This window comes from Mustela nigripes, chromosome 14 (assembly GCF_022355385.1).
Source record: "Mustela nigripes isolate SB6536 chromosome 14, MUSNIG.SB6536, whole genome shotgun sequence".
Lineage (NCBI taxonomy): Eukaryota > Metazoa > Chordata > Mammalia > Carnivora > Mustelidae > Mustela > Mustela nigripes.
In genome coordinates, this window is record NC_081570.1 from 71056282 (window position 1) to 71076949 (window position 20668).

General features: G+C 42.5%; 1 protein-coding gene across 2 annotated transcripts in view; it reads right to left on the reverse strand.

Annotated features, from left to right (window-relative positions):
• Window positions 1–627: 627 nt before the first annotated feature.
• The window catches only part of LPAR3 (lysophosphatidic acid receptor 3), a 77767-nt gene continuing 57726 nt past the window's right edge, over window positions 628–20668 (reverse strand). For both annotated transcript variants that reach the window (XM_059375281.1, XM_059375282.1), the window contains exon 3: window positions 628–2440. In XM_059375281.1, coding sequence (XP_059231264.1) covers window positions 2112–2440 — 329 coding nt within the window. In that variant the 3' untranslated portion in view covers window positions 628–2111. The remainder of the gene's footprint in view (window positions 2441–20668) is intronic.

Sequence of the window (20668 nt, forward strand, 5' to 3'; positions counted from 1 at the left end):
ACTGCTACAAATCTAAGAAAATTAAATCTTGTTTGGCCAGGGAGTAGCCCATGCTTTGTGTCAAGGGTTGGTCTGAACAGGTCTAGGCTGAATTTTTAGAACCATCCTCTCAATGACTTGCGGGTAAGCGTGGGGTCCCAGGATTTGAGGAAATATGTTCTTTCTTCATTTTTTTTTCTCCAACTAAGAGATGGGCTCGCCACGCTCTGGGTGAGCTTTGTTGCCACTTGTCATTTCCAAAGGCACACAACTTCTCGACTCTTGCACCATCTCGGAGGTATGTGTGTGCACATAAAAACAAAGGCTATATATTTCCATCACGAATTTCCACACTTGGATCTCCTCCAGACACTATTCTGAATATGACATTCTGCTGCAGAGTCCTAAAAATGGTGCTTTCTTCAATATAAAACCTTTAAAGATCCCTTAGTAGCTATTCAGGGACTGGAATTCAATTTCAATCCTCCACCCTTTGGTCAGCTGTAGATTCAAAATGCTTCCACAAAACACTGAGGGTATGTACTTCAGGGCAAATCTGATTTTTCTTCTGCAATAGAAATGTGTGTTATAGTCACCACAGACTGTATTTTTACTTAGAAAATACCCAAAGCAATAATGCGCCTCAACAAGAGAGAACGAATTATTTTATTTTATTTTATTATATCGGTAGCTTTGATATAAGCTTCAGATAGACCCACTTACTACATGGAGTTTGTGAAATCTACACCTTCAAATCATAATACTCTCTATTTTAGGCTATTACATCGAAAAAGCTCAACTTCTCAAATCCTTTTATTCCAAGTAGTTCTTGCACGTAAATGTTACATCACAATAGCAAAAAAAAATGTAAACTTCTTTTGCAAACTACATAAATACTATAACTGCCTTGAAGTTATTCTTATTTTAAAATCTGAATATATTCTAAATTCTGTATATAAAAAACTTTGGTCAGTAGCCTATGTGTATGACACTTTTTTTTTTTTTTTAACTGACTAGCTTTTCATGTTGCTTACTTAGTTCTTTGAAGGAGAAAATTTTAAAATTGAGCACAGATCAAAATCCAGTTCATAAGTAAGACAAATACCAGAAATATATGTTGGTAAGTGTGGGCAAAATATGAAACAAGAAAATTATTCCACATACTAAGTCTGACAAGCCATCAGTGGTTTAAAGGTAACGAAGATAAAGGCTTAAGTCAACTTCATATTTTATTCTATATGAATGGAATTCAGCCCATTTATCAATATCACCTTTCACCCTGCTGTATGTCTGCATGTCTATTTGCCAATGAATCACCTCTTTCTCTTTTCTTTTAGAACACAAAGGTCATTTTTACAGCTATAGTCCTAGACTGAACAGTCTCAATGGCCAGTGACTTTCTTTCACCATTACTGTCCTTGAGGTCTTTAAATACAAATTAGAAATGTTTAAACATACAAGTGTGTGCACACACACCCATGCACACTTAGATGACCACATCAAGGCCTTTTTTCCTGCTTCAAGAAAAATTTCTAACATTTACCTTTTTTTGTTAGTAACTAAATCTTCTTCCTCGGAATGTTCTTTTAGTTAAAAATCAAGTCTAATCTGGAGCCCTTACTGATTTGTGACTCTGAGATCCCTACTGAACACCGAGCTATGGGCCATGGTTTCTTTGAGGAAACAAATATCACAGATGAAGCGTTTTCAAAATTTTAAATGCATGCAGAAAGAACTACATAGGCTTTCCAAGCAGCTACATCAAGTGGCTCAAGTAACATTATTATTTATCTTGGCTTAAGCCCTCTATCAACAACATCCTTTTAAAACACAAAGAGAATGGCTACAAGATGGCGGCAGGGCCCGGAATGGTGCTCTGAGCGGTTCCAAGGACATCACTGAGGGTTCCACTGCACTGTCTTCCCTCTTTTGTGCATTTTCTCCAAGTGCATCGTGTCCCCTCTTTGCTGCCCATGCTTTGAAACTATGTAAAATAATTTTTCAAAAAAATCCACCAGTGGTTGAGACCTGAAATAACACTGTAGGTGGGTGGGTGTTGTTAGAGACAGGCAGCCATTCTTCACAGCTCCTCTCCCAGAGGAGGCCCTTGTGGGCATGGGGACACCCACAGCTTAGGAATTGTTCTTGTTGCAAACCGTGCCTTGGCTGCTACTGTCTTCCTTATACTGGCTGCCCGTGTCGCTCCTGCTGAGGATGGTGGAGGGGAGGCGGGAGGGACGTCTGTCCAGGTTCCTCTCCTGAGAGAAGCAGCAGATCATCTTCTTCATGGTGCTGTACATGTCCTCGTCCTTGTAGGAGTAGATGATGGGGTTCATGACGGAGTTCAGCAGCGCCAGCAGCAGGAACCACCTTTTGACGTGCTGCACACCACACTGCGTGCAGTTCAGGCCATCAAGCAGCAGAACCACCAGGCCTGGGGTCCAGCACACGACAAAGGCCCCTGCGGGGAGACAAAAGGAAGCGGGCTGCTTACTGAGGTTTCTTCTGGCCCAGCTTTCAGTCAGTGGCACCAAGGGACCTTAAGGATCTGTTTTGACAAATGCAAAGCAAACTTCCACCCTTCCTCTGAGGGCTGGAGACCTGGGCTTATTAGACACCAACAGCCAGGCACCCCCTTGACTGTCCGCCACGTTCTATTTCAACTCCTTAGCTGCTTACCCAGGGCTTGTCCCGAGGGGGTCACAGTTACCTCCCGCTTACTAAGCACTCCACAGACCTTTTCTCCATCAGCTCTCCAAAGCACACTAGGAGGCTGCTGTGGTCATCATCCCTGCTTTGTGGATGAGAAAACCAAGGCCCGATGCCAGGAGTATATGCTCCTGTTCTCTAACATTACTCTAGTGTAATGCTCCACTGTTCTCTAACTCAGATGTTCTGAATGCTCTCCTGACAAGAAGACACACCACACTGTGGCATTCTCCTCGTCTCTTCCTAAGTCCCCTGCTCTCGAATGCTCTTCTTTATAAATCTGTGCTGGTGCTGAGTAAGCACCGTATTCTTTTTGACAGATTCATGGGCCATCTGTTTAATTCTCTGCTCTGGGTTCAGTTTTTTGTTCTCGTTGGTTGTTGTCAGAAATAAATCTCTCTGTTTCATGATGAGGTAGAGATGTGCTTGTAGCAGATTGATTGATTTAGCACAATTTTAGCACCAACTGTTCATGGAGGGCAGTGTCTTCTGAGTCCCCAGACATCTGATCATACTTGGCTAACCACTAAAGCTTCGGACACGTTCTCCTTAAAATAGAAGCCCGAGGTTCAATTACTCCCCTGCTTTGTCGCCATCACCTTGGGTATCAGCGAGAGCTCAACTCTACACAATGCCTACTATGAGCTGGGCGCTGGTGTGAATGCCTTCCTTTATTAACTGGTAGAACCACACTGTGAGGCGGGCCTTGTTATCATCCCCAGGAAAAGGGAGGTGCAACGAAAGTTAAGTAACTTGCTCACCATCAGACAGCTTGGAAAGGATATCTGATTTTGAATGTCAGCAGTCTTTCTCCGTAGGCTGTGCTCTCGGCCACTACGTATGTGACCTGTCTCGGTACTGTGATATGGTTTCCTCCCCCAAAGTCCTTATCACTTCTAAACGCCCCTGGTTATCCATTCCACAAACATTCCCTGTGAGCTTACAGTGTGTCAGAACCTGCACTAGACAGTAAAAGAGACAACGACTATACACTCCAGGAGCTAAAGTGCTAACGGGGAGACAGAATAAACAAGCAAGTCTATAAATCACATCACCAACTACTTATCCTGACTGGTTAGAATTAGTCCTGCACAGTCTTCCTCTTGTCACTTTATCTTCGTTCTGAGAGATACACTAATAAGTCAAGAGCCATAAAACGGCTGTGTGAGGCCATAAAATGTCGTGGGCCTCGGGGTCAGACAGGTGTGCCCAGCTCCTCACTTTATGAGTGCACAAATGAGGCAAATCACTGTATTTTTCTGACCACACGTTCTCTCGTTTTTTATTGTTTTATAGATTTTATTTACTCGCTTGAGAGAGAGAAAGAAAGAGAGCTTGAGCATGAGTGAGGGAGGAGCAGAGGGGGAGGGGGAAGCAGATTCCCTGCTGAGCAGGGAGCCAGACACGGGGCTCCATCCCAGGACCCTGCGATCAGGATCTGAGCCAAAGTCAGAAGCTCAACCAAGCCACCCCAGCGGCCTCCTATTCCCTCATTTATAAAATAAGGATAACAATCCCGACTGTGTGGGTGGTTAGGAGAGGTCAGAAGTCATGGCGAGTGGTGCCCAACACTGAGTTGGGTTCTCTAAGTGGTGGCTGTCATGAGATGCTTTGTCAAAGCCATCGGCCAAAATTAGACGTTTAGGAGTTATCAGGAGGGTTTAATTCCCCATTTAGTAATTACAGCTCACAAATGGTTCCCTTTTCACTCCTTTCTGTGTTATTTTTGCTCTGACTGACATATGTGAATAAAGAACTTGGAGATAAGAGATCAGAGATTGGGTCCTATCCTTCACTTACTGTACAACCCTGGGACACCCATGTCATCTGTCTGGGGTTTGGCTTCCTAAACTACAAACTGAGAACTTTAGGCACGTGTTGGGTTTTTCCAGTTTGGGGCCAGGGCACCTTAGTGGGTATGTGGTCAATTTAACGGGTTTGGACAAGTTGGAGGATTTTTATTTTTTATTTTATTTTATTTTTTAAGATTCTATTTATTTATTTGACAGAGATAACAAATAGGCAGAGAGAGAGAGAGGAGGAAGCAGGCTCCCCGCCAAGCAGAGAGCCAGATGTGGGGCTCGATCCTAGGACCCTGGGATCATAACCCGAGCCGAAGGCAGAGGCCCCAACCCAATGAGCCACCCAGGCGCCCTAAGTTGGAGGATTTTTAAATGCAAGAATGGAATGGAATCGCTCAGAGTATATTGCACAGACCAAGGGAAGTTTTGTTTCATGCAACTTTCATTTCAGTTTTACATACTATGTTTACGTGAATATTGGTTATGACGTAAACTATTATTTCTTACTGTTGGTCTTTGTCAAAAAGTTTGGAAAACACTAGTTTAGGTAATCGTGAAGGCCCCTCCAGCTCCAATGGTCTGTATTTCCCCTAACAGTAACACTTTTGTTCTCTGTTCTTCCCGAGAGAGGGTTACTATGTTGTCAAAAGGCAAGAACTAAACAAACCAGACATCAGAAGCTGTTGCTGCCAGTTTTGATGTGAAGACTCCTTTCTGTGTGAAACTGCATAATTCCAAAGAAATCCCAGTGGGAGAATTCTCATGTCCTTGTGTTAATGGGAAAGAGGGAAAAATATTGATTAACTTTATACTTTGTTAAATATGCATGTCAACATTTAATAAAGTATTTAACTTCCAAACCAATGGAAGGGGAAGGATGGAGCCAAAGGAAGGAAAACAAGATCTCAACATAAGAAAAGGAGGAGGGGTGGTAAGTCAAACATAGAAAAGTGGGACAAAGAAAGAACAAAAGAAGATACTGGAAATGAATCCAAATATACTGACAGTCAAGCTCAATGTTAATTGTGGTATTGCTTTTTAAGAAACAGGTAAATCTAAACAATTTGATGTCTACCATTACATCCATATGTGGTAAAAACCATAAAGAAAAGCAAGATGATTAACAAGAAATTTATAATATGGTTGTTTCTCTATTAGGGGGTGGTCATTAGGGCAGGTCCACATAGGCAATGCTGAAGATATTGCAAATGTTCTATTATGCTGCCTGGCAGGTACATAGACATTTAAAAAAAAAAGATTTTATTTATTCATTTGACAGAGAGAGACACAGCAAGAGAGGGAACACAAGCAGGGGGAGTGGGAGAGGGAGAAGCAGGCTTCCCGCTGAGCAGGGAGCCCAATGTGGGGCTTGATTCCAGGACCCTGGGACCACCTGAGCTGAAGGCAGACACTTAAAGACTGAGCCACCCAGGCACCCCTACATAGGGATTTTTAAAGTTTTTTTAAATTCCTTTAAGTGCTATTCTTTATACGATACATATGTCGTTTATAATTTTGTTTGATCTATTTTGCACATACACATACACACATACACATTTACAAAAGTAAATTGCCAATATGCTTTGCTTTCCTGAAAACTGTTTCTTAAATCAATTTTGTTTTTAAATCATAAAAGCTTTTTTTCCCCTCAGAATAAAATTCTAGTTTAGATTAGTCCGGGGACCTAAACACTCTAAATAAAATCTCCAAACTGATGTCTTGTTTGTCACAATGTAGTAATTCATGTATATTTTCCCTTTGCATTGCATTACATACAATAATTCATTCGATCAACACTTGACAAACTTTACCTTGAGCAATGATTATATATGCCAAGCACTGCTATAAGAATTTTATATGCATTAACCATTTAATCTTCATGTCAGCCCTAGAAATATTATGAACACCGCCTAATAAAATACTAATGCTACTCTCTTTTTAAACCTGAGGAAGATGGGAGTCCAGAGAAGCGAGGTAATATGGTCAAAGGCAAAGAGCTGATAAGCGGAAGAGCCAGGATTTGAACCCAGGCAGCCTGGCACCAGGGGCTGTGCTCCTGTCCACATGCATGCCTGCTCAGCAATGGACAAAGAGTCTGTTTACTAAAGAGAGCGATGGGGGAGGGAGAAGGGCACTTCTCTTAGAGTCCCACTTAGAGCTTAGAGTCCCATCTTAGTGGGACTTAGAGCTCTTAGAGTCCCATCTAGTGTATGTCCCATCTGACATACTCCTATACAACATATATAACAATTAAGCTCATATATAACAATTAAGTCGTGCTTTGGTTTGCTAGCATAAAGATTTTCTGTCCGGAAGGAAGGAAGGGAGGGAAGGAGGGGACGAAAGAAGGTAGAAAGAATTCCAACAAAAATATAGGCTAGCCGTAGGAGTCAGAAGAAACAAAAATCTGCTGACCTTTCTTTTCTACTGTTTCCAAGAACAACAGAGGCAAATCTTCTTTGACAGAGGAGCCCAGACACCCTCCGCTGCCAGAGACCCTGAGCTGCGGCATGTTGTCTGAGGTGACGGCCGCACACGGGGCATGAACCCTGGGAGAGATACTCCTCCCAGACTCCTCCACCCAACAGCCAACTTCCTGCACCAAACACATCTCAGCAGAGATGTGAGGCTCATCTAACACTTCATTCTTTTGGGGGGGAGGTTACTGTAGGTCGGCAGCTAGATATGAGCCCCCCAAAAAGATTTAGGAGAACATATTGGGAATGGTTTTGGCCTTGGGAATCTGTAATCTCAGAGAAATTCTTAGAAAATGCAGGGGATGCCATAAACAAACCGAGGGGCAATTGGCCTATTTCTTACAAAGGGGACAGAGGATAGATTCTGGGAAATATAGATCAGTCAGTCCCTATCAAGTTCTAAGAAGTTTTGGAAGAAAAAACTAATGGAAATGTTTTGTGAGTATTCAGGCTCGATGTTCAGACCATACCAGCTGGGAATAAGCAGAGGTTTCAAAGAGAGGTCATGACAAGTCTTAATCACTTTTTTTTTTTTTTTTTAAACCAGGCATTCACAAATAGGAGTGGATCCAAGTTACCCATCTGGGAACCAGTGGAAAAAATCAAGTATGTTCCCCTTGGAGAAGAAAGGGCTTAAGAAAGACATGATGTGCTAACTGCCTCAAAAGCCTGAAAGGGCATCAGATAGAAACAAGACACATAGACTTTTCTCAGGCCATTCCAGAAGGTCAACATGTGGGGCTCGATCCCAGGATTCTGGGATCATGACCTGAGCTGAAGATGGACACTTCATGACAGAGCCACCCAGGTGCCCCAATAAATTAAAAATATTAAAAAAAAATTATACAAATTCCCTGTTTCCACATCAGACCCAATAGTTAGAACTTCTGCGGTGGGATGCAGAAATCTGTAGGATGAAAAGGCTCCCTGGTTGGTAATGACACATGGCCAGTTCTTACAGAACCATTTTTCCAAGCTGACTCAAAACGGCTTATTCAAGCTGACCCTGTCAGCAACATTGTAGACTCTGTAGAGACCTGGCAAAGAGTCATGGAAAAGAGAGAGGGGGCAGAATTCTTTAAAATAAGCAAATAAGCAACTCGAGAGCTCAGTACCTTCAGCTTCCATTTGGAAAAATGTTTGAGCACATCACATACATGAATAAATGTACGAATACCAGCAGCGCAACTAGACCATGGGCAAGACACGCACGTCCTCTTCGGGCCTCTGTCGGCTCTCTGGTTTGCCCTGCCAAGAACGCCTTCCCACCTCCTAATCTAAGGTCTACTTTTCTTTCCAAGCTTAGCTGAAATTCTGCCTCCTCCCCCGGGCCTCTCCCGTTGTCCCACCGCAGTGATCATTGCTTCCTCTCAACTCGTGGGGCCCTTTCCCTCTACAACAGCCACGTGGCGCTGAGCATGTCCCCTGCTTACTCTCTCTCTCACCTCTCTGGAGAGCTCTGGGCCAGCCAGTGTGCTCAGGGCCTTACACGCACCTGGTGTTTAAAACTCCCAGCCCAGTGAGGCTGCCGCTCCTACTATTAGCCCGGTCTTACAGACAGTGATTTGAAGTGTAGAAGTAGCTGAAGAATTTGTCTTGGGTCTAGAAGTCGACAAAAAGAGTCACAATTTGAACCCAGGTTGGACTCCCCCACTCAAACTCTTGGGCACCGGACTAAACTGGAGGTAGTTTTTAATACATCTGTCCTCTTTCTCAGGCCTGTTATAAGCTGCCTCAGCGTGTGGGCTGTGCCTCATCACCAGTCTGTATCTTCAGAACTAAGTATGGAGCCCCCCACTCAGCAGAGACGAGGCCGTGGAAGGTAAGGAGTTCTCACAAGAGGCCTCATGGGGCGAGGTCCTGCGCCAGCTGCTGCGTTGTGAATGGCGTCTGGTCTGAACCTGGATGCGACGTGTGACAATTTTGACTACGGTCAAGAAAATTCTCAGGTGAAGCGACAGCCAGTTGAGCAAGCAGAGTGTTGATGGTTAAGCCCAGCTGTGCAGAGGTGAGACACAGCATCAGGCACTGGAGGAATTCCAAAGAATTCAGGATGGTTTGAAGTCAGAGAGGTGACTGACGATGTATGATGAAGTCTGAGAGACCACCTGGGGCAGACCCAGTTGCCTTTATACGGCACCCTCGCCCCCATACACGCACCCACACCCAAGTACCTCTGAGCAAAGGCCCTGCGTGCAACACTCAAGAGTTGGATTTATTGTGAAGATATCAGACCCCATAGCCTTTGCCCTTGGGTGCCCCTTGTATGTAATGAATTAGCTTCTCTTCCAAGCAATTAGAATGGTAGGAGTCATACTGCATCCTTAGGAAGATGAAGAAATATTCCTATATTCCATGGTTCATCAAAGAATCCCATTGAGAAAGGCTAGTCCAGAGGTTTTTCAGGCTCAATTGCAACTCATTAGTGAGCTGGGAAATCAATTTAGTGGGTTGCAACCAGCAATTTTCTGAAAGATGAAATAGAACAGAACAGAAAACATCAGAGCCCATCAGGTATAGTAAGAGTACATTTCATAAAACTTGTTTCAGTTACACACAAAAAGGTGTATGTGTACTGGGCCATGATATCAAATGTACACTATTTCTTGTGAGTCCTGATGTAAAAAAAAAAACAAGGTACAAGCCACTTCTATAGGTCAGTGATTTTTCAAATCAGTTTTTTAAAAAGTAGAGAAACATTTCCCAAAGAAAATCTCTTGTTAAAAGTTCAAAATCCAGGATTCTGTAAGGAGAGAGATAAGGAGCAGGGGCTGAGGAGGGGTTGAGTAAGGCCCCTGATGGCAGAATCCTCACTCCCCTTCACACCACAACCCCCGCTCCACACGTGTACAAACACTGAGGCTCACTTGGAACACCACTGGCCGCCGTTCACCCAGGTACACCATCCCCCACTTATATCCCTCCAGCAACTGTTTGTTCTCTAGAGTTAAGAGTCTCTTACGGTTTGCCTCCCTCTCTGTTTTCATCTTATTTTCTTTTTCCTTCCCTTCCCCTATGATCCTCTGTCTTGTTACTTAAATTCCACATATGAGTGAACTCATATGGTATTTAACTTTCTCTGACTGACTTATTTTGCTTAGCATGATACACTCTAGTTCCATCCACATCACTGCAAATGGCAAGATTTCATTCTTTCTGATGGCTGAGTAAGATTCCACTATCTCTCTCTCTTCCTCTCTCACACATCTTCTTTATCCATTCATCTGTTAATGGACATCTGGGCTCTTTCCAGATGTTGGCTATTGTACACATGGCTGCTATAAACACTGGGGTACATGTGTGCCTTTGAATCACTATGTTTGTATCTTTTGGATAAATACTGAGTAGTGCCATTCCTGGGTCATAGTGTAGTTCTACTTTTAACTTTTTGAGGAACCTCCATGCTGTTTTCCAGACTCGCCGCACCAGCCTGCATTCCCAGCAACAGTGTAAGAGGATTCCCTTTTCTCTACATCCTTGCCAACCTCTGTTGTTTCCTACTTGTTAATTTCAGCCATTCTGACCAGTGTGAGGTGGTGTCTCACTGTGGTTTTGATTTGTATTTCCCTGCTGCCGAGTGATGTGGAGCCTGTTTTCATCTGTCTGTTAGCCATTGGTATGTCATTTTTGGAAAAATATCTGTTCATGTCTTCTTCTCATTTCTTGACTGGATTTTGTGGCTTTTGGATGTTGAGTTTGGTAAGTTCTTTATAGATTTTGGATACCAGCTCTTTATCTGACATGTCTGACATGTCATTTGTAAATATCTTCTCCCAAGAACATGGCAGGGATGTCCACTCTCATCAATGTTGTTAACATAGTCCTGGAAGTCCCAGCCTCAGTAAAAAGAAATAAAAGGCATCCAAATTGACAAAGAAGTCAAACTTTTACTCTTCACAGACAATAAGATACTCTGCAGAAAATTCCAAAAGATTCCACAGGGGTGTCTGGGTGGCTCAGCTGCTTAAGTATCTGCCTCCAGCTCAGGTCATGATCTTGGAGTCCTGGGATCAAACCCCATATCAGGCTCTCTGCTCAGTAGACAGTCTGCTTCTCCCTCTCTCCCTCTGCTCCTCCCTCTTGCTCAAGCTTTCTTTCTCATTTTCTCTAAAAAAAAAAAAAAAAACAAAAAAACAAAAACAAAAACAAAAAAACAAACAAACCCGACTTCACCAAAAAATTGCTCGAAATTATACAGGAATTCAGTGAAGTTGCAGGATATAAAATCAATGCACAGAAGTCAGCTACATTTCTATACACCAACAATGAAGCAGAAGAAAGAGAAATCAAGAAATCGATCCCATTTACAATTGCACCAAAAACCGTAAGATACCTAGGAATAAACCTAGCCGAAGAGGTAAAGACATAAAGGATCTGTACTCTGAAAACCACAGAACACATGTAAGTCTTCTAGAGCAAAGCTTTCAGCACTCAGGATGCACTAGTGGTCAGGGAGCTCCAAGTCTGCTTATTCTGCTTATTCAACACTATCTGCCTCAGAACCCCGGGGCGGAGGGGGATGGGGGCGCTCTTTAAAATTCAGATTTCTGGGCCCCACCCAGACCTGCTGAGTGAGAAACTGATGAGAGTACAATCTGGACATCTCCAGGTTGAGCTAGCACCCTAGGGAAGGCTTTCGTATAGCAGAGCGTGAGAACCACCAGCCTAGACAGGGAGACTCACGTGAAGATGGGCTAAAATTCTGGTGAGAATGACAAGGATAGCAAGAGCAGTGCTGGAGGGGATGGACAGAAGCGGACGGTTACAAGCAGATGGTGAGGAGGAAGAGATGGAAGGACTTGAAAGAACTGGCTGTGGGGACTGAGGGAGAGTGACTGGGCTGCACGTGGTTCTGATGACCAAGCAGAGAGGCAGAAGAGGGACAATTTAGAAGGAGACAGTGTTCAGTTTTAGGCATCAGGTAGGTAAGTGGAGCACTTGTGGCTCCTCAAGGCAGAGATGTGTAGAAGGCATTCTGCATTCTGACAGCTCCAAACCGAAATGTTGACTTGGGAGTCATCAGCAGTAGGCGGGCGCTTCGGCCATTTGTCCTTACTAAGTACTTACTAAGCCATCACCCACCCTGCACCAGCTACTGAGAGTAAATATTCCCATGATGACTACATTTGGATAACAAATCTAATTTTCTTCTATTGCCAAGTGACAGGTCAGTTACATTGACAAGAAGCAATAAGGTTTTCTTCTAATGAGGCACTATGTTCCTTCAATACCTGTTTAAGAGACTCACTAATTGTCCAATTACACTATAAATGAGCTTTCCTCTGGTAATTAAATAAACTAGTTTCAGTGCTAGGCTCAAAAGCCAGTACCATGAGTTCAATGTTAATTTTTAAAGCACAGTGAATCATATACTAGAATATGCAATTACAGTGCTGAAATGATATTTAATGACTGTAATTTAAGGTAATCAGAAATATCAAATTAAGGAATGTCTAACACTTCAGAAGACAGAATTACAAATGAAAATATTGGTGACAAATGAAATCAAAGATCTTTCCAAGTCCCTAATCAATATCATGTTAGAAAATCTGTAACAGCCCTCTTCTCTTATTTGGCAGATTTCAAAATATCTAAAAAAAAATCCTCTTGTTAATACTTCACTTCCATGATATATAGGAAATCAGAAAGAAGAATAGCAGCCCCTCTGGAAGAAGGGCCTCTCCCTGGAATGTAATTAAGATAGTTCAGAATTCTTGGGGACGGGCAGAAGTTGAAGTTGAAGTTGAAGACCTCAAGGTACATGAAACCTGTTCTTCAAAACTCATACTTTTTTTTCTGTTCCACTAGTCCGACTTGTACCCATATTTTCACCAGTTTAAAATTCACACATGCAATTTAAAAAAAATCCTGACATGTGAGTGCCCCACAAATAAAACATCTGTAACAATAAAAGCAATCACTTACACAGAATAGTCACACTCTGGCACACAGACTACTCATTTCATCAAACAGGGGATATATTTTAAATATGTTCACTCTGTTATTCTTTGTTTTCAGTCCAGGAAAGAGTGGCAGGGCACAGGCAATAATGCTAACCTAGTAAGCCGCAGGACCGTCTGATTTACTAAAATAGAAAATTACAACTCTACATAAATTTGGTTGTCAACCTCATCCAAGGGAAGCTCCCTTCTTATTTAAAAAGAAACTTAATTTCAAATAAAATTTTAAAGTAAAAAGCTGTCCATGATCAGAAGTGTTATAATGCACAAGCCACACACTTACAGAATATTTAAGTGGAAATGCTTTCAGGATAGTGAAGAATTTGTTCAATAATTTCAAAATAACACTTCCAGATGTGGTTTGCATTTAAATTCGTATTCGTTTACCCACAGTGTTTCAGAAATCCAATAATTCAGAAAATAGACTGTCACATATGAGAAAGGAATGAAAATATATACTTCTAGTAAACCTAACTTATTTTTACTACAGAAAGCAAGAAAACGCCGAGACACTTCAAATAGAAGATGAGCAGTTAAGCATTCCACAAATGATTCATTTAACACTATTGTCACTTCTGTCGGGTCTTTTGACTCTAACAACTGGTTTTAGACACTTGTTTTAAGTTTGCGGCCAGCTCTGGGAAATTGAAAATCTCAGTGCCAAAGGGTTACGAGATAAAATTTAAAGGAGAGGCATATAAGCAGCTAGAACCACAGCCTAGACCTAATTCTAGTGTTTAACTCCGGGCAACAGCTGGAAATCATAAACCGAATAAGGAAGAGAACACCATCTCCACCTCCAGATTCCTCTTTAAGCATAATATGTATGGACCAATAATACCTCAGTACCTCACTGACTATTACAACAAGGGTTCTCCAGCATCTAAGAAAAGGTGTGAGGTCAGCTGCGTGTATTGGCAAAGTAACAGGTCTTTGTTGGGTAAAATTTTTTTTTAATTTTATTTATTTATTTGACAGAGAGAGAAATCACATGTAGGCAGAGGCAGGCAGCGAGAATGGGAAGCAAGTTCCCTGCTGAGCAGAAAGCCAGATGCAGGGCTCAATCCCAGGTCCCTGAAATTATGACCTGAGCCGAAGGTAGAGGCTTTAACCCACTGAGCCACCCAGGCACCCTTGGGTAAAATTTTAAAGATCCCAACTAGTCCAAGGATTTGAAATTCTTGCTGGAGTCACTCTTTTGGATTAGGAAGGCTTCTGCTGCACCCTACCTGAAAATGTAAACACAGTAAGCTATAGGAATATAATATTTTATCACATAAACGGTCACTGGGGCAGAGCAGGGTTCTCAGGGGATGGGAAAGGGATATATTCGATGGGGTTGAAAATTTTCAAAAAGGCTATAATATGGGACACTGCACAGGAAAGTTGGCTTGAATAGAAGACAAGATTCTGGCCACCCAGATGGCACAAAACACGATTCAGAGCTCAAAGAAGGGAACAGGAATTAGAAGGAGCAGGACTGGCTTAGAGAAAGTTGGACCTAGAGCAGCAAGAGCATGCTATAGTTTAGGAACTACTATGTCTTGACACAAAAGCTATGACCCCCCCCCCCCCAGCCACCCATGCTGGCTGCCATTATTAATCCACCACACTACCTGTGTCTGAATCCACATATGGCCTTGAATCCTTCATAGCACAGCTCCAAGCAGCGTCTAGCAATCAGATGGAATTTGCCCTTGGGATGAAACCCACTTAAGCCATCCCTATTATCGTAAAAAGAGCATAGGCTGGAGATCAGGCTGATACTGAGTGGACCATGGGCAAATCCATTCACCTTCTTAGGCCTCCTACCATTTTCTAAGCTATGGCATGAGCATGATGATACTGACCAGACAAAATTTTTGTAAGAATCTAATTAGATAATGCATGGTGTGTCCAACACAGAAAATGTTAGTTCTGACTGCCCAGAGAGAAGAGTGTTGGTTATTTCCTCTGCTGTGCTTCCTAAGACAATGCATACACACATCCAGTAGGGTGTTTTATTTGCTGTTGAGTACCCACATGTGCATACACACACACACCATTTATTACACTTGGTCCTAATTCTTCATGCATTTGGCTGCCCTGCTAGGCTGACATCCTCAGGAAGACCCCTTTTGTATCTTATCCAACTTGAGATACCCAGTGTTTAGCCAAGCACCCCACACACAGTAGGTACTTAATAAAAGCTTCTTAAATGAAGGGATCTCTATTCAAGTCCAGACCCTAGACTATGCTTTTTAAAGGGTCTTTCTGTTTCTCCTCTACCAATTTCTTCATCTGCCCATTAATGGGATTGGATTAGCTCCTAATAGGAGCTTATGAAAACCATTATTGGTCAGGTTTCTACTCAAGAAAAGAACAAATTTGGAAACATATTTCTAGTTTGCATTGGGCAAATCTGTTTGATGGGAGAAATATGAGGAAATGGGTGGCTTATGTATACAGCAAAGTAAGGCTGGAGGACATAAATAGAATATGTGTACAAGGTAATGATGGAAGGAAAGACAGCCACTGTGAGACACACGTGGAGCTGCCATGAAGCTATTATCCTCTGAGAACCAGGCAATGGGAGAAAAAAGCTTGCTCTTTCAGTTAAGCCCTAGACCCAAGTCACTTAAAGAGATTCTCGGTTCTGCAACAGCTTTACTGAAATCTGACCGAAGGCGATAACGTCTTAGGGGAAAGAATGTCCCTGGAGCCAAGGATGTCCAGAAGTACCTTATGCAGCTCCCAGGGAGAAAAGTTCTCAGCCAAGGTCAGTCTGTGTGGCTGGGAGGTCTCTGATGTTCTGATTCAGCACAAAAGGCAACCTCTGATTGTAACTGGACTTGCCAGGTATTGAGTATCGGAACCCCTCGGTAATTAAGAGAGAGCAGGCCAAAGGGAGGAAGGAAGGAAGCAAGTGGAAGTGACACCTACACTTTGCTCACCTTCTTGCCTCTGTCACCTTTACTGTGTGGTTACCTTCTCCTTATTCTCTCAAGTTCAGCTCATTTGTCACCTGCTCTTCGTAGCTTTCCCCAGACACCACCCCGGGCTGAGTCAGAGGTTCCCCATTCCACATTTCCATGGTACTCTCCAGAGGTTTACTGTCAAACCAGATGCCCTGAGTGGCTTGTCCCTCCACGGCCAGCTAGACTGAGAGCACCCGAAGGGCAGAAATGCTGCCACAGTCACCTTGGGTTCCCGACACCCAACCAGGACTGGATGCTTAGTGGAAAGCAAGGAAAGCTGGAATGTCACAGAGAGGAAACAGAGGTGTCACAGGAGAAAATTAATTTGTCTCTCTGCTGGGTTTTCACTAGAATGACACATCCCCAGGCACTGGTTTCAGGCAGAACATTTCCCAGGCAATCAGCCCTGATCACATTTTTGTGCCATCAAGGGAAGTGTAAGGCACCAGGGGAGACCCACCTTATGAATTTATTTAATGGCTTGTTCCCAAATGGAGAAAGCTGGTTGGCTGGAATTCAAAATAAACTTTGTGATGAGCACAACTGATATACATGGCTTTGAGTTCCTCAAAAATGCCCACTTCACCCATTGATCGTTGGTTACATTATGGGCAATTCCAGGCTAACTGCAAGTTGATTTGCAACGGTGTTTCATTGATTCATCCTTGACCAGTTAGACCCTTTTGACCCTTGCTAATGTGTGCAAGAACTTCCAGGAGTCTCCACCCAAACTGCAAGTCTCGCCTGGCCTAAGGCCCTGGCAGTTCCTGCAAAGAGCATTAGAGGCGCACCTCTCCTCTGGTTAGTTCTTCAAGAACCTCCAGTCCTTTTCATACATTTCTTACAGCTTTGTATTTGAAAATAAACTCAGTTAAACCTGAAAACATACAATAGCTTACTCTATTTACCCTGTATAATGCGGGGACACACACATATGCACATACATGCATACTTTCAATACATACACTCGCTTTACGTTATATACAAGTATTTAATCCAAAGTTGATAAAATCAAGTATTGGTTAAAATTTCCTCTAGAGAAAGCCTGAACATTCCAGGCCCTTGGGTGGGAACATTAGTTCCCTTTTAAGACATCGTTTCTACAGAAAATTAGATTGAACTCAGTTTATATCCCTTTATCCTGGAAAGCAAGCAGCCAGCTTCAATGTGAGGACTGTCTGTGCTAACAAAGCGATACTACCTAACCAACCAGCACATTCCCCTATGGGCAAGATGATCATGGTTCCAATCTGTGCTGCCAATCAGTCTACTTCCCCCCTGAAGGACTCCTATGCAAAATGCTAATGTCCTTTTGCCTTTCTTGTGTCTTCCGGTAATCGTTAACACATTTATTTTTCTCAGCAGTAAGTGTTGGGCAAGTAAGACATAGTTCCTGCCCTTAAAGTGTTTGCTCACTAGGAGGGCAGAAAGGGCATGCACATAAAAATAAATTACCATTAAGGCAGTAAATGACACATAGCCAATGAATGGAATGGGGGAGTAATATAGGAACTCAGAGAAGAAATCTCCACATGTTGGGGTGACTGAAGTCCTGATGGAGAACATGGGGTTTGAGGGGGATCATGAAGGAAACACAGGAATTACTAGGTGGGGGGAACTGTCCCCCCACACACCCGGTAGAGGTCTAGCATAGGAGTACACCCAGCACCTTTGAGATCAGGCACCATACCTTGTGCTGTGATAAAAGGAAGCTGAGACAACTCCCAGTGCACAGCTCACGCAAGGATCTGTAAACCACGTTATCACAGGTACCTGGGAAGCCAAGGACTCCTCCTCTGAATTGGGATGGTTTATAACAATCTAGAACAAAGAATCTACGGCTCTTCTAACACTCCATGCTTTTCCACATTTGGGTTCATCAAACTCATATACGCCATACTGCATCATTGTTTGAAAGAACCTTCTGTTTAAAAAGTAACTTTTACCACCCCAGTAATCAAATGAGATTAGTAAGTAAGAATGTGTAAACAGCAAGTAATTTGTAAACTGTTAACAAGTGAAGAAGAAAGATCCAAACCACATTAATACAGAGGAAAAGAAAGATTGTTCAGTTTAAAGGACTCCTTGAATTAGACCATCTCTTAACAAACCGAATACCCTCAATTCAATAAAGGGCAAATAAAACAGTCTGGGATACTATCTCACTCAAATGGTAGAACTAAAGATATCATGATAGGTAACAAAAGGCTCATCTTCTTATCCCTTTAGCCAACCCCAGGAAAAACATTAAATCCTTCCTCTTTCAACATATACCTTTTTATTTTCCTGAAACAAGTGTGTTTATTATTGTGTACAATGACTTCTTGGTGTTTTTACCTAATGACATACATATACAGAAGGATCTACTAGTTAGGTAAACCTGGATAATTAAACTCTTAAGCCTTGCTTCCTCACCTGTAAAACAGAGTCAATAAAAATCTCATCCCATCCCCGAGCTGGTGAGGCCCAAGTAAAAAAAGGAATACAAGGCCTTTCATTGCAGCATTTAGCACAAGGTCATTGTCAAGATCATCATCTCTTAGGATTGCTCCAGGAAAGACCTTTTGTGATCTCATATTTGGAAAACCTCTCATGGCACCGGTGAGAGAGGCACTATGATATAGTGTTTTCTCAGCTTGGTCTCAAGAGCCAGACGGCTGGGTTCAAATCCAAGACCTACCACTTGCTTTTGGGTTCCCTTGGGCACTATCTGTGAAGCCTATTTAATGCACCTGTACCTTATGCCTCTCCCTTACCCATAACATAGAGACAATAAGAATCCTACCCCCATGTCCCTTCCTGTAGTTGCTGTAAGAGCCAGATGACTGATTATTCATAAAGTATACAGATCAGTGCTTGACACAGAAGATGACCTCATGTGTTAGACATTCCTGTGCTGATCCTGCTCTCCAGGTTTTTTTTTTTTTTTTTAAAGATTTTATTTATTTATTTGACAGAGAGAGATCACAAGTAGGCAGAGAGGCAGGCAGAGAGAGAGAGGAGGAAGCAGGCTCCCTGCTGAGCAGAGAGCCCGATGTGGGACTCGATCCCAGGACCTTGAGATCATGACCCTAGCCGAAGGCAGCGGCCCAACCCACTGAGCCACCCAGGCGCCCTGCTCTCCAGGTTTAAAGGCAGTCAGAATCAAAGTCAAGAGTCTTCCAAAAAAGTGAAAAAATACTAAGGTTCCAGAGTTACATGAGATGTGGAATGTCCTGTTCTTCCCTAAGGAATCCCAGAGGATTTTAAAGCAAAGGGAGTCTTTTAGAACAGAGCTGTACAGAAGGAACCAAGTGAAAAAGATGTGAGTGGCAGGAGTAGCCTGCTGAGTTCTATCTAGTCCACATATTTCTATTCTATTCTACATTCTGCAAATATTTGTTTTCATTTTCATGCCCATTTTCTCCACTAGACCAGACAGACCTCAAGGACTAGAACTGTATTCAGCCAATTTACTTGTGTATCCCCAGTTCTTAGCATAATATATACAGTGGGCACTTAATGTTTAGCAATGAGTGAATGGTCAGATAAGTGAATACAAGAAGGGTCTAAAGATACATGTAGAGGTTACGGCCTATGTTCTCCTCTAGGATTCTGATGGATTCCTGTCTCATGTTGAGGTCTTTTATCGATTTCTAGTTTATCTTTGTGTACGGTATAAGAGAATGGTTGAGTTTCATTCTTCTACAGATAGCTGTCCAATTTTCCCAGCACCATTTATTAAAGAGACTGTCTTTTTCCCACTGTATATTTTTTCCTGTTTTGTCGAAGATTATTTGACCATAGAGTTGAGGGTCCATATCTGGGCTCTCTACTCTGTTCCAGTGGTCTATGTGTCTGTTTTTATGCCAGTACCATGCTGTCTTGGTGATCACCAGCTTTGTAGTAAAGCTTGAAGTCAGGTAACGTGATGCCGCCAGTTTTATTTTTGTTTTTCAACATTTCCTTAGCAATTCAGGGTCTCTTCTGATTCCATACAAATTTTAGGATTATTTGCTCCAGCTCTTAAAGGCAAAGGAAACAAAAGCTAAAATGAACTTTTGGGACTTCATCAAGATCAAAAGCTTCTGCATAGCAAAGGAAACAGTCAACAAACAAAGAGGCAACCCACAGAATGGGAGAAGATATTTGCAAATGACAGTACAGACAAAAGGTTGATATCCGGGATCTATAAAGAACTCCTCAAACTCAACACACACAAAACAGATAATCATATCAAAAACTGGGCAGAAGATATGAACAGACACTTCTCCAATGAAGGCATATATATGGCTATCAGACACATGAAAAAATGTTCATCATCACTAGCCATCAGGGAGATTCAAATTAAAACCACATTGAGATACCACCTTACGCCAGTTAGAATGGGCAAAATTAGCAAGACAGGAAACAACATGTGTTGGAGAGGATGTGGAGAAAGGGGAACCCTCTTCCACTGTTGGTGGGAATGCAAGATGGTGCAGCCACTTTGGAGAACAGTGTGGAGATTCCTCAAAAAATTAAAAATAGAGCTTCCCTCTGACCCTGCAATTGCACTACTGGGTATTTACCCCAAAGATACAGATGTAATGAAAAGAAGAGCCATCTGTACCCCAATGTTTATAGCAGCAATGGCCACGGTCGCCAAACTGTGGAAAGAATCAAGATGCCCTTCAACGGATGAATGGATAAGGAAGATGTGGTCCATATACACTATGGAGTATTATGCCTCCATCAGAAAGGATGAATACCCAACTTTTGTAGCAACATGGATGGGACTGGAAGAGATTATGCTGAGTGAAATA